Source organism: Sciurus carolinensis, chromosome 9, assembly GCF_902686445.1.
Source record: "Sciurus carolinensis chromosome 9, mSciCar1.2, whole genome shotgun sequence".
In the NCBI taxonomy this organism is placed as follows: Eukaryota; Metazoa; Chordata; class Mammalia; order Rodentia; family Sciuridae; genus Sciurus; species Sciurus carolinensis.
The window spans coordinates 73,457,602-73,472,926 of record NC_062221.1 but is presented as its reverse complement, the minus strand read 5'-3'; the positions used below and the strand labels follow the sequence as shown (position 1 = coordinate 73,472,926).

Genomic DNA, 15,325 nt, shown 5'->3' with positions numbered 1-15,325 from the left:
TCAGAGATCATAGTCCATTGAAGGCCGACTCCATTCCTTGGGGTTCCAGGTAAGGCTGGACATCATGGTGGAAGAGTGTGGTAGAGGGAACCAGCTCACATGTTGATAAGGAAGCAGAGAGAGAGACTACACTCTCCAGATACAAATATATATCTCATAGTCACGCCCCCAATTAACCACTTCCTATAGCCACACCCCACCTGCCTCCAGTTACCACTTGCTTAATCCCATCAGGGATTAATTCACAAAGACTCTCACACCCCAATCATTTTTCTTCTGAACCTTCTTGCGTTGTCTCACACTTCGTATCTAAACCACAACACTTCTCTCATTGCGTCTTGTGGCAGGTCCTTAAAAAAGCATGAACAATAAAAATGATATTAAGTCTACCTTAAACCATGTCCATGTGTTTCAGCAAGACTTCAGACTGCCTTAGATCTAGAGCAGTGGTTCTCAGACAAGGGGGAACTTTCATCCTCCCCCACCAGAGGACAATACTTCAGTAATACTTCAAAAAGACATTTGGTTGTCACAACCAGGGAAAAGGTACTCCTGGCACCCAGTGAGTAGAGGCTAGGCAACCTGCTAAACATCCTATAGTGTACAGAACAGCACTCTAAAACAAAGAATTGACTGACCCAAAATATTGATAGTAATAGTGCTGAGGATGAGAACCCCTAATTAGAGGATAAGGTTGAACAGCTTATATTTGAAATACTCTTGAGTCTACCAGACACTCTGATCCTACCCATGGGGTAATTTGCTCATAACACAGTCTCTATTGACTTCTCTGAGCAATGACATTTTTGTGTATGTGCTGAAAGTTGGAAAAAATCAGCAGATGGTGGTCTTCTAATTTTCTTTGCTCAGTGTATGTAATTTCAACTCCAGGAATATTCAGAATCCCTTCCTGGTGATTACAGCTATAACTTTGACCTAGCAGTTCCTCTTCATTTAAATACAGAGATCTAGAACAGAATGTGTCTAAGGCCACAAATTTAAATTCATAGAATAAAATATCCTAGATGTATTTTCATCAATCACTCCTCATCTTTCATCCAAAAAAAAATGTGTTCTGAAGATTTGAGAATTGGTAAAACCACCTGTGGCCATGTAGTTTCTCAACTTCATTAGTGCATCTTGTCTTTCTTCAAGAAAATAATTCTTTTTTTTTTTTTTTTTTTTTTTTTTTGCAGTGGTGGGAATTGAACCCAGGGCCTTGTGCTTGCAAGGCAAGCACTCTCCCAACTGAACTATATCCCTAGCCCCAGAAAATAATTCTTACCCTTGAAATCTTGATCTTCTGCCTTTCCTCTAACTCCAAACCAAAGATTAAAATATCAGTTAGCTTTGGAGATGTTTTCAAATTAGTCAAAGCCTAAGTATCTCCAAGAAAATACAAAATTAGGGAAAAAGAAAGGGCCAAAGTAGAATACATATTAAGGGTACTGACTACTTGTCTTTGTTAACCCTAGCACTTAGGAAAATGCTAGGCACATAGTAGGTGTCAAAAATGTTTGTGAAGTGAATGAAAACAACTTGTTGAGACAAGTAATGGAGACACTGAAGTTGTCTCAGACTTGCTCAAACATAAGAAGAGAATAGGCTAAAATGACAGAGATGCTGAAATACACCAAAGAGTTTGGGCTTCCAGGAATTGAGATCATGGTGATAGAAAGGTAGTACTTACTGTAAATGCAATAGAAGCACAATGCAATGATCCCAATAACGATCACAACGCTCACACCTATTAAGATCGGGACCCCGATCTGATTGCCAGGAGGATCTTCCTTGACTGTAGAGGGAAAAGAAAAATGTCAGCTACAGCTTGGTTCCCATCCTATCCTCTTCTATATGCACATGCAGAGAAGTATTCACTTCTTTGCCAGGTCAGCTCACCAAGACATAGCTGCTAACAATTTCCTTATATAATTCTTCATTCAGACACATACTGCGGGCAAGTAATAGTCAGATGTCAGTTATTGAATATGAGAAGGACAATTTGAACTTTTGCATTTACTGAGTTAAGTGAGCATAAGAAAATGTCTAAGGCCTGGTGCAGTGCACTCTGTAATCCCAGAAACTCAGGACACTGAGGCAGGAGGATGGCAAGTTCAAGCCAACCTCAGCAACTTAGCAAGGCCCTGGACAACTTAGGGAGATCCTGTCTCAAAATAAAAAATAAAAAGGGCTGAGTTTGTAACTTCATGGTAAAGTGCCCGTGGCTTTAATCCCTAGTGCCCCACCTCCAAAAGAAAGAAAGAGTCTGAGGAGATACTTTAAAAGGCATCTTGTCTTCATTACTAGGTCTTCCTACTAATAATTAGTTGATTTCCCATTCTAGATATACCTTATTTTCCCTTCTCTAGTTCTGTCCTGCCTTCTATCTTTCTCTTAGCATGTTCTCTTCCCACACACACTACACAGGTCCTGTCTGAGATCCCAGTCCTCCTGGATGATCTCATCCGTTCCCAAGGCTTGAAATGCCATATTTCTAATCTCATTTCCAACCTCCAGATTTTGTAGTTTTAGGGTCTGACTAGATGGTTGGAGATCAATTTCTCCACCTGATTAAAGAATTACTTTATATTAGGTAGAGGGGAGTGAAGGGAGGGGAAGGGGTATGGGGGAAGGAAGGATAGTAGAGTGAAACAGACATTATTACCTCATGTACATATATGACTGCATGACCGATGTGATCCTACAATACGTATAATCAGAAAAATGAGAAATTAAACTCCATTTATGTATGATCTATCAAAATGTATAAATGCATTCTACTGTCATGTACAACACATTAGAACAAATTTTAAAAAGATGAAAAAAAAACCTGAACTCACTATATTCTTCCCAAAGCACATCTGCCACCTGTATTCACCAGTGCAGTGAGTGACACCATTAATTACCCCCATCAGAGTGACAGTTTTCTTGGTGTTCACTTCCCAGTAGCCTCCCATGTGCTTTCTGTGCCACATTCACAATATCTCTGGTGCTGATTGCTTTTCCCCAAATCGCTCTTAGGGACTGCGTTCATTTGGACTTTTCTTATCTTCCACTTATTAGCCTCCAAGCTGGCCTCTGCCTCAGATGACCTAGGCTGTAATAATTCCTACACATTGATGCTATAGTAATTGTACATCAGAGCATACCACTAAAGACAGACTATGGAAAGTTGGCTCTTCTTTTTTTTTTTTGTTAAACACCAGATTATAAGGAGAAATCAAGGGATTACAAAGGTAGGCCTCTACCAACCAGAATGGCCCACAAAATAACAAAGAGGCCCTCACCCACCCGCCTGTTATCCTGGGATTCTGGAATTTCACAGTCGCTGGCTCACTCCTGGCTTCCTCTCAGGGGCCATTTCACACCCACCTGGGAGCTTCATTTAGCCTTCAGGGACCTTGTGTGAGTGAGGGAAAGAAGGAATCAGAACTGGCAGCAGCCAACTGGCCCTGCTGGGATGCTATTAGAACTCTGTCAACACACCACAGGGGCAGACTCAGAAGCCAGCATGTACTGAGCAAGGACACCTGCACATAAAACTTATTAGACACCATGAGTTGGGGTCCCTGGCTTACCTCTTTTCAGTTATCAAGGTTTAACAAATTTGGCAGGTCTAGATTACAAAAATCATATGCCCAATCTGTTTAATTAATTATTGGATTTTTTTCCAGATCAGGTATTCTTATAGCATAGTTTTACTCACATTAACCTATAACATTTTAAAAATATATATATTTTTTAGTGTCAATGGACCTTTGTTTTTTATTTATTTATATGTGGTGTTGAGAATTGGACCCAGTGCCTCACACATGCTAGGTAAGCACTCTATCACTGAGCTACAACCCCAGCCCAACCTATAACATTCTTATGAACTATAAACACCTAATCTATGTGTGTTTATGTGATCAACCCTTGGTCACACACAAATGAACTAACTTTAGACTCAACTCTAAATGATGCCTGCAACCCAGTTAGTGAGATTTAAGGTGTTTATAGTCTTAAACTCTCCAACCACAAAGACAAAACCTAAACATTGACCAGCAAAGATGCCTGGACCAAATCTCGTCTACCACCTTTTTTTTTTTTTTTAAAATAAGGTTTTACTCAAACACAGTCATATCATTCACTGATGACTTGTCCATGCTGCTTTTATTTTACAGCAGCAGAACTAAGCTACTGCAGCAGATACCCTGTGACCTGTAGAGTCTGCAATATTTACTATCTGTCTCTTCATAAAAATTTTGGCAACCCTTGTCCTGAAACGTCACATATACCCATATTCCTAGCATAAATAATGTCCAAAATAAAATATATTCAAGCTACTACTGTTACTGATTAATTCTGTACTAATCCCCACATATAGAATAATCTAAATTTGGCTGGTTAATGATGAATCTCTAAGGTAAAAATAAACACTAAATTAATAGACTGTCACTACTATATGATTCAAACCTTATTTTTATAAATTTTTGAATATGTAAAATATGATTGAGAAAGACGAGTTTGGAGGATTGATAAAACCATGTCAAAATTTGGATTTCATTGGACTCATTTTACCAGGAAATTTTACCTCATTACTCACTGCAGAAAATAGTTTAAGAATCTACCTCAAGACTGAAAACTCTAGAATAGATATACTAGAATGAAGTAAAATGCCATCTAAAATATCTCAACAAGAAGAAGGCATAAGCCATACCATGTATGGCTCTATATTTACATATCATTGAATATCATATTTGGTACAGTATTTCTTATTATGCAGACACAAAATGTATCTTTGGGAGTGGAGCTGTGGGTTGGGGGAGAGTCTCAAGGGTCCTCTACTATGGTTAGCCATACGAGTTAGAAAATGTATTTCAAGTATCTGAGTTCTTCTGTGATAACCTACTATGGGTTTAACATACATATATTTGTATAAACCCAACTTTTTCATTTTATATTTTCAGATGATCTCATCTGGTAGGGAAAGAGAATCCTATAGTTACTGCCTATAGTGTCAAATGTTGACTCAAAAATGACCTTTTTCTTCAGGTATTGTCTGCAAAATTTTTTGCTACTCACATTCTTTACCAGACTTGGTTCTGAATGAACCAGTAGTTATTTAAAAGCAATTTAGTCACAAAAGACAAAGATTTTATATGATGGGTCCATGGAGGTAGTAGACTGATCTAAAAGAAAGCGCCAAAACCCTGAAGGAAATTCCAAAGAAGTCCAAATTTTAATGCTTTATTTTGAGACATTTTAATGCTTTTATTTTAAGTTGCTGAGGCTGACCTCGAATTTGTGATCCTCTTGCCTCTGCCTCCCCAGTTGCTGGGATTACAGGTGTGTGCCACCAACCCAGCCAAATTTTAGTGCTTTCAATAAAAACAATATTATTACAATAACTCACCAAGATGACTACTTGATGAATAGCAGTTATTAGGTATGTATATTTTAGAACATTTATTTTAGGAACATTATCATCACACTTAACAAGTTAAAATAGCCTATCTTGTGTGTCTAAAATGACTACAAAATTACCATCAAAGTTAGTAAGTTTGATATAAAACATATCTGGCTGAGTTCTTTCCTTTTCAGATTCTGTGCAGTAGAACATTCCCAGGAAAATATGGCTTACGTTTCTCCCAGTTGAAGATCTGTGACACTGATAAGTCTCCATACTTGATGAGACACATGAAGCTGTGGTTGCTTGTCACATTGAAATCCAGGTTGCTGTGAACAGTGTACAGCTCAGTTTCAGGATCTTGGTAAACAGTAGTGTTGACGGCTTTTAGCTCTTCTCCATTTTCCAACCAGGAGAGAGAAGGCTTAGGAAATCCTCCAGAGGTTGAGCATAGTATCCTTCTAAGGTCAGGAGATGGATGTTCAAAGTCTGTTATGCTGGGGGTAGGGAAGTCAGCTAAAGAAAGAGCAGGATATAACTAGAGTCATATGTCTATGCATATGGCTTTATATTCTTGGCCAGTTATTTAGTTTTAATAAGAATGATAAAATGAGGGACTGGGGTTGTGGCTCAGTGGTAGAGCGCTCGCCTAGCACGTGTAAGGCCCTGGGTTTGATCTTCAGCACCACATAAAAATAAAATAAAGATATTGTGTCACCTGCAACTAAAATTAAAAAAAAAATGATAAAATGAGATATAATTTGCAACTCAGCGTAAGTCATTAATAGTCATGTATAATCCAAAGACTTCAATTTGAATTGGTTGTATCCATTTTTCACCACTTTTGATGGAGATCAAAAGGCACTTAGAGAAAAAACTAGGTTCATGTGAATAAACGTTGACCTAGTACTTGTGATTGTTAGAGGTGAAGAGAAAAATAGCAAACGTTTATTGAGCTCTATTTAGTTAGGTCTGAATATTATCTTATTTTGTGTTCACAACAACACTAAGAGGTAGGTATAGATCAAAGGAGGTCAGATATCAAGCCAGATACAGTGGTGCACACCTTTAGTCCCAGCTACTGGGGAAGCCGAGGCAGAGGGATCACTTGAGCCCAGGAGTTTGAAGCTAGTTTGGGCAACGTAGCAAGACCTTGTCTCTTAAAAAATAAAGCTGAATGTTCGTAACTTCATAAGATATAACCTACTATAATTCCCATATTATTATTAATCAAATGGAGATCTAGAGAAAGCAGAACTGGTAGGTAACAGAACTGGGATTTGCATTCAGGTTTCCCTGACACCAGAACTTGTCCTTACGGTTCTCTTTCCTTCCTTTTCCCTGTCACTTGAGGTACACAAGTACCTCTCTCCTATCTGATCGTTTATTTAGTAAGCTATAACGAGCATGTGTGAAGTCACCCTTCTGAGTCATTTTTAGTTGGCATTATTATTTCCTACCTGTTAATTTACCCCATAAGACCGAATCATTACTTTCATACATTTGTTTCTTTTCACATCAATATGACCTATTATAACCTGAAATAACAAATCAGATAAATCATATTATAAATTATTCAAAGTCAGATGATTTATAGGCACATAAATATTTGAGAAGTACCCACTTCAATGGACTCAAATAGAAAATTTAGAATGGTTCTGGGTAAAGTAGGTTACTTTTCCCTTTTTGTTTTCTCTTAACTAATGTCCTTCCAACTGCATCCCAGGACACATCTCATGTTTAGCTGTCCTTGATCCTCTACTGTAATCTGCCACCAGGGCCTGCTCTCTCTAAAAGGTCTTCTCTTTCCCTTCTTGGATTTGTGTGTGTGTGTTACTGGTAATTGAACCCAGGGTCTTACAGATACTAGGTAAGGACTGAACTACATCCGCAGCCCTTTTTACTTTACTTTATTTATTTATTTTTAAAATTTTGTTCTAATTAGTTATACTGTAGAATGCATTTTGACATATTGTACACAAATGGAGCACAACTTCTCATTCCTCTGGCTGTACACGGTGCAGTTACACTGGTCCTGTAATCATACATGTATATAGGGTAATAATGTCTGTCTCGTTACTATCCTTCTTACCCCTATACCCACTCCTCTCCCTTCACTCCCCTCTTCACAATCCAAAGTTCCTCCATTCGTCCCTACCTCCTCTGGCCCATTAGGGATCAGCATCTATCATGCTGATCTATGTTATCAGAAAAAAACATTCAGCCTTTGGTGTTTTGGGATTGGCTTATTTCACTTAGCATGATCTTCTCCAGCTCCATCCATTTACCTGCAAATGTCATAATTTCACTTTTTTTTAAGGCTGAGCAATATTCCATTGGGTATATATACCACAGTTTCTTCATCTATTCATCTACTGAAGGACATCTAGGTTGGTTCCATAGTTTAGCTATTGTGAATTGAGCTGCCATAAACATTGATGTGGCTACATCACTGCAGTATGTTGACTTTAAGTCCTTTGGGTATAACTGAGGAGTGTGTGGTTCCATTCCAAGTTTTTTATTTTATTTTAAGATGGGGTCTCATTAAGTTGCCAAGGTTGGCCTGGAACTTGTGGTCCTCCTGCCTCAGCCTCCTAAGTAACTGGAATTATAGGCATGCACCACCACACCCAGTCTTCTTTAACTTTTTTTTTTTTTTTTTTTTTGGTACCAGGGATTGAACCCAGCCACATCCCCAGTTTTTTTTGTTTGTTTGTTTGTTTTGTTTTGTTTTGTTTTTGTTTTTGAGACAGAATCTTGCTAAGTTGCTGAGGCTGGCTTTGAACTCAAGATCCTCATGCCTCTGCCTCCTGAGCAACTGGGATTGCAGGTGTAAGCTACCTCACCCGAACTTCTTTGTCTTTTCTGGCTTGACTCTGCTTCTCTTTGGACATTCTGTTAGAGGACCTTGTGCCTAATATAATTAACTAGCATGCAGGTTAGTATGTTTGTGGTGCCACCTCCCACAGGTCACACATTTTCACTTTTAACTGGGTTCTTCTGGAGGAAATGGTGAAACTCTCAGGAATGCTATAAAGATGGGCATTCCAGGAATTAATACATTTTGGAAGGGGTGGGTTTTTTAATCCTCCTCAGATCACATCATCATATAATCATTTGCTCCAAACATGAGCAGAGAATACAGCGTGAGGTGTAAGATAATTCCATGTACCTGGCTTACCCCCTAAGCTTTGGGTGTGATCTGATTGCCACAGAAAAAGATTCATAGCTAACGACAGAAGCAGGGAAGAACAGTGGGGAATTCACTAAGAAACTCCAGAAATCATCTATGATCAAGATTAATTATTATGCTTTAGTAAGCATAAGGTTCAGTTTTCACAAAATCCTCAAGTGCCCAGAAAGTAAAAGAATTGTTTGAATTTCACTTGTGAGGAAATGACCGAGGCTGTCATTTCTCAGCAAGGGCTCAGGCTGGATCAGTATCCTGTAGGACCTGTGACCAAGGAACATCAGCAATATTCACCCTTCACAGTAAGTGTTTCAATAGGGCTTCTTCCCTGTGGCAGGAACAACTTATCCATCCAATTCTCTAACATTTAACTTCATAGGAGTGGCTGTTACATGGGAGTTTCAAATATTCTGTAAGTTATCATTCTGAAAATGTTAGATGATAATAGTAAGATAGCCATAGTATGAGGTGTTGAGATACAATTTGGGAAAACTGCCTGCATTGCTCTTTTCTCTTCCCCAACATGGTGCTATGGGCACCTGTTGCTGGCTCAGGTGCAGTTAATAGCACAGTTACACCAGAACAAAGATGCCTGCCTGTGATTCAGAAGGCATCTCAAGCCATTATAGTGCCCAGGATGATTTCCATGACTTTGAATTGTCAAAGTACAAGAAATGCACACCAATGGATATTTCCATCTTGAGAAATCAATGAGAGTGTATTAGAGACCTGGAGATGTGAGCTTAAGAAGGAAAGGAAATAAGATAAATCCCTTTTTGGTAAAATTTACACTTGAAACAATAGGTGTGTTTCTTTTAGGGCATTAAGAATCCATCTGCCTTAAAAAAAAAAAAAAAAAAAAAAAAAAGGCCATAAAGAATCTGGTTGAGGGAAGATAGCTCAGTTGGTAGAGTGCTTGCCTTGTAAGCACAAGGCCCTGGGTTCGATCCCCAGCACTGCAAAAAAAAAAAAAAAAAAAAAAAAAGAATCTGGTTGAGTACCAATTAAAAAACCAAACCAACCAACCAAACAAACAAAAAACTGGGATGGGGGAAGGATCCATCCGCCTAGGAAAAAACCACCTACCTTTGATAGACAGCATCACTGAAGTCAAGTGTTGCACTTTGAAAGACCCTTTTACAGTCTTCTGAACCACACAGGTATATGTGCCCCTGTCTGACAGGCGCAGGGCCAGGATCACCAAGGAGAGGTTATTAGTGATGTCAGGGAAGGTTCGGTTCTGGTACTGGGACCACACTTGCACATTCCCAGATATGATACTCAGCACCATGTTGTTTTCTTTTTGCCAGTAAATGCGAACTCTTGACAGCTCGTCAACAGAGATGTTGTAATTACAGGACAGTGCTGCCATGCCTTGAACTGCCTTGGTCACCTCGCTAATGCCTAAGGGGAGACAAATGCAATGAAGATTTATTTTATTAAACATAGAGTCCTACATGAGCAGACAGCAACAGAACTCAGATTGTTGTTATCTAGTGACAAAGCATGATGAGAGAATCCAGCTTGGTGTTTTGTTTGTTGGTTTCTCAATGTCTTTTTTTTTTCTTCTTCTTCTTTCATTATTTTTATTGTGGTTAAAAAATATATACATAAAACTTACCATGGTGGCCCTTCTGAATATACAGTTCAGTAGTGTTAAATATAGTCATATGTTGTGAAACAGATCTCTGGAATGTTGCATCTTGCAGATCTGAAACTCTGTCCCCCTTAAACACCACCACCCTTCCCCTTTCCCTCTGCCCTGGTAACCCCCATTCCACTGTTCGCTTCTATGGATTTGACTACTGTCCTCATATAAGTGGGACCATACGATCTTTGTCCTTTTGGCTGGTTTATTTCAATAAGCATAATGCCCTCAAGGTTCACACATGTCATGTCACATGACAAGACTTTGTTACCTTTTGAGGAATGAAAATAATATCTCACTAAACATACAAATTACATTTTGTTAATCCATTCATCTGTCAATGGACACTTAGTTTCTCTTGGCTATGTATTGTGAATAGTGCTATTATGAACATGGACATGCAAATATCTCTTCAAGATGTTGTTTTCAATTCTTTTGGATACATACCCAAAGTAGAATTGCTGGATCATATGGTAATTCTATTTTTAATTTTTAATTTTTTTTCCTTACTGGGGATTGAGCCCAGGGGTGCTGTACCACTAAGTTCCATCCGCAGTATCCAGCCTCAGCAACTTAGTGAGACCTTCAGTAACTTAACAAGACCCTGTCTAAAAATTAAAAAATAAAAAGGGCTAGGAATGTAGCTCAGTGGTAAAGCACCCCTGAGATCAACCCCCAGTTCCACTTCCTCGTCAAATGACTCCAAAACATAGTGCAGAAAGAAGTGCTGTCTGGAATCCCTAAGCTCAAGAGGCTGTGTTGCACCTTACAGATTAAAAAATGTGTGAAGTAAGCTTCCCTTGGACTTGGGTAATAGTGCTGCTGGCTGGGAATCCAATGTTAATGAGCCAACAATATATGTTCAATAAGGGGTCTTTCAACAGAAATGCTATGAAACAAGAGCTAATGAGTTGATGATGGTGCTGTTACCACAGGCTCACTGGAACGTAACCCAGCATTTCTCTTAGGAGCAGTGGTTCAGTTCAGTATTTGCTAATGCAGTGATCATGGAAATTCTTTTGTGTGTCGTGCTGGAGATTGAACCCAGGGCCTTGTGCATACTATGCAAGTACTCTACTGCTGATCCACATCCCCACCCTGGTATGGCAATTTATAGAACATAAATTACTCTGAAAAACGAGAATCAACTGTATTTGTGTTATCTACTTTATACTCTCTGCTAGGTGTGATAATCTGTGCCTGCAGTCCTAGCTACTCATGAGACTGAGGCAGGAGGCTCCCTTGAGTCCAGGAGTTCAAGGCCAGCATGGGCAACATAGTGAGACCCTAAGACGAAAAAGAAGGAGGAGACAGAGGAGGAAAAGGAGGGGGAGAAATATACTCATGAGTGCTGGGGTATAACTCAGTGTAGGAATGCACAGTTATCAAGCTAAGGCCCTGGATTCAATCCCTAGCACTGAAAACAAACAAACAAACAAACAAACAAACAAAGAAAAAATACCAAAAAGTCTTCTTTATGGCCAAAGTAACACCCTTTTAGAATAAGTGATATCCTTTTTCTTTTCTTTTTGTTTTTTTTTTCTCTTTACTTTTTTTGTACTGGGGATGGAACCCAGGGAAACTTTACCACTGAGGTATATCCCCAGTCCTAAGTTCTTTTAACTTTTATAAGTCAGGGTCTCACTAAGTTGCTGAGTCTTCCTAGTCTTGACCTTGTGATCTTTCTGCTTCAGGCTCCATAGTGGCTGGGATTACAGGTGTGTGCCACGGCACCCAAACATAAAACACCAAGAAGCCCACTTACAGAAGGCCTCCTTCTTTTTTTTTTTTTGTTTTGTTTTGTTTTGAGTTTTTACCTTCAATTTCTTTTTTTTTAATTTATTTTTATTGTAAACAAATGCGATACATGTTGTTTCTGTTTGTACATGGAGTAACAGCATACCATTTGCATATTCATACATTTACATAGAGTAATGATGTTTGATTCATTCCGTTATTTTTTTCCTCCCCCCTCCTCCCACCCCTCTTTTCCCTCTATACAGTCCCTCCTTCCTCCATTCTTGCCCCGCTCCCACCCGCCATTATGTGTCATCATTCGCTTATCAGTGTGATCATTCGTCTTTTGGATTTTTGAGATTGAAGGCCTCCTTCTTGTCTCTGTTCCCTGGTCACTTGCTTAGGTGATTTTGAAGTGCCACTGCACTGAGAAGCAAGGAATATTCTCTCTGTAAAGACTGAACCACTGGAGTCCCTGTTTTTCCCTCTCATTTCTTCTACACACCCTCTCCTCCCACTGTATGTGGTACAGTGCTGCACACGCACATTTTTGCACATAAACACACACTCATTTAATCTTGTAACCAGGGGAGAATCCAAGGATAGAGTTTTTATGCACATAAGGTGAGCTAAAAATTCTGTCTCATGTAACATCACTGACTTGTCTAGGAATAATGCCTTCATCTGTCATCTCATAACACACCTTGATTCCACCTCTTTTCTTTCCTTTTTTTCTTTTTTTAGATGTTGAGAGACTTGAACCCAGTGCCTCACACATGCTAGGCAAGCGCTCTACCACTGAGCCACAACCCCAGCACCCCTGCCTCTTTTATTTTGGCTGATTTAGGTTTTTGTTTTGTTTTGTTTTGTTTTTTGGCACCAGGGACTGAACTCGGGGATGCCTAATTACTGAAATGGCTCCAGTTGCACACATCTATGTCTTTCCGGTCCCAGCCTTTCAAGACATTCTTTTTATTGATTTCCCCAGTTTTAGGCCTGAGTTTCAAGATGAGTAAGTCAACACTGTCCCCACCCTGTCCTGGCACTGCCACCTAACTGTAAGCTGTTTTGCTTTAAGAAAAAGCCCTTTTCCTTCCATGCCTGGGTTGACCCCCTGGATGTAGACTGAAGTTGTCCTCATTACCAGACACGGTCCAGTCACCCTGTGGACTGTTTCTCTCCGCTTCAGTTGCCCTAAATGGATGCTCTCCTGCATTAGTGCTCTTGGCTATCTGCATCCGGCATTCATTTACCCTATAGCTTGCATTTGCTCTGAGGGTTCCATTTTAATTATTTAGCTCCCTTCCCCCATCAGCATGTTGAAATACCAACATGCCAGTGTCCAGACTCCCTCTCTCTATTAGCTCCCAGCCCTCATGGATGGCATGAAATTCCCTGTCAATCTATATTTCTGATTTTTGGTTCAGAAAGTATGGTCACTCTTCCTGTACTGTACAGGATCTGAAAGCAGTGTCCCTCTAAAGCCCAAGATCTTGGAACAAGCCCCCTCGACCCAGAGTGTTCACATGGTCTTGGGTCTTGCTGGGCCTTCCTTGCCCCAGAGCCACCCAGATCCTTCAAGGTACATACAACCTGTGAAGGCTGTTTGGGGCCTCATTTTCAGGTCTTCCTTTTCCTTAGAAAGCAGGCTGGTAGGGCCCTAGCATCTTTCCATACCACTGCCACACTCAGGCCTCCACCAGACTGGATGTGGCTCCACCTTGGGGTTTAGGAAGAGGGTTTTTTGACAGTAGGTATTTACATAGCAAAGTGAGGTAACTCAGAAGGAGCTCAGGCTTCCCCTTTTAGTAACTGCCCTGAACATGCCATCCCCGCTTTAGGGAATATAATTGAAAGGGGAGGAAATGAAGAGATATACTTGAGGGGAGCAACTTCATAGTGAAGATGCAATAGCTAAAGGTCAAGGTACATACAACCTGAGAAGGATTATGGAAAATAATATTCCTACAAGACAGCTCTCCAAGAAAAATGGAGGGACTTGTGGCTCAGGAGGAGGGAGGAGAAATTAGCTAAACCTCTCCCAGTGCACCCTTTCCCAATAACAATGGGCCCTGAGGAGATAAAGTAAACTTTCATCCCTTTCCAGGTTCATCCCCAGCATCTCCACCAAAAGCAAGCATTTACCTCTTCCCAACCCCAGTGCCTCTCCAAGTAAGGAGGCAAATACTGAAATGCTGGGCTCTGGACTTTGACCTTCCCCCATTGCAAATTAGCTCTAAATGGAGGCACAGCAAATATTGAAACCCTGGGAAACAATGGATCCCAGAGAAAGAAAAGCAATGGACAAGATCTGAGTACTCATCCCTTGGGATCTGGACTCCTATCTCCCCAGATAATACTGTGTTTCAACCTTTTTACAACAACCCTCCTAAGTTAAAGTTTTAACCTGCACAACAAGCCCCTGACTGTCCAAACTGCATGTCCACAGTCTCCAATGAAACTATAAAAACCCAGAATCCTTCTGTAACCTGGGGGGCCATCTCCATACCCAGAAAATGGGCCCTCCAGTGCCTGATTGATGGACTTTACTGCAGAATAAAGGAAAACTTGCTGATCCGAGGTTTGCTCCCTGTCTCCTGCCTCCGTCATTTGTAGGCTGTGAGCTTACAACCTGAACACTCTTAGGGACATGGGGGGAAGCAAAATGGCATGTAGAAGGGGCATGGACTATACATCCCCACTGACTAGTCCCAGCTCCGCCATTTGCTGGTTGATCTGCTTCCTCAACTAGAAAGTGGGCATGATACCCACCCCTCAGGATCACAGTAAAATCTAACTCAATTCAATGCTACAAATAGAAAAATTCCAAGGACATAGGAGGTCTTCTGTAAGTTTCCTTTTTTCTCTCCCCCTCTGCTTACCCAGTTCAAGCCTCTGGTTCCTTTTATGTCACTCAGGGGTCATGTCAGCTATAGAGAACGCTGGTCTTGCTATAACATCACAAAAAAAGAAAGCTCAGTCTTTTTGGGTCTCAAATAATGGGGTCTTTCTCTGCTGAACTGCTCGTTCCCACCTAAAAAGAATCCGGTATTTCTACCTGATTCTCACGTGTGACGTGCGCAAAAGAGAAATCATAACTGAAAGTGAATCTCTCTCATTTCAATGACAGTTTCTAAGGAGTTTTTGTGCAGCTATCGCAGGAGAAGCGTGGGTCTCCAAAGGTCATGGTGCACCATCAATGGGCCGCTTGACATACCCAGCCGAGGGCCTCTTCTCACCAGCACTGGTGCTGAGGAAGAACCAGACAAAAAAGAGGAACAAAAAGATCTTTTGGGCAACTTGGAAATTCCCACAGGAACCTGGCCCCCCTTCTCAGAGACTCCATTCCACGTAGATGCGG

The 15,325-nt window shown here is 40.4% G+C and overlaps 1 protein-coding gene across 5 annotated transcripts in view; it reads right to left on the bottom strand.

Moving 5' to 3' along the window:
• Cd80 (CD80 molecule) overlaps positions 1-15,325 on the bottom strand; it is a 30,597-nt gene that overhangs the window by 7,618 nt on the left and 7,654 nt on the right. For 2 of the 5 annotated variants that reach the window (XM_047563015.1, XM_047563013.1), the window contains exons 3-5: positions 9,666-9,983; positions 5,624-5,905; positions 1,691-1,795 (exon numbers count right to left, since the gene is read on the bottom strand). In XM_047563015.1, coding sequence (XP_047418971.1) covers positions 1,691-1,795; positions 5,624-5,905; positions 9,666-9,983 — 705 coding nt within the window. Of the gene's footprint in view, positions 1-207; positions 351-1,690; positions 1,796-2,665; positions 2,702-5,623; positions 5,906-9,665; positions 9,984-15,325 lie in introns of those variants that run through there. The other 3 variants (XR_007110096.1, XR_007110097.1, XM_047563012.1) reach the window with 3 other exon arrangements.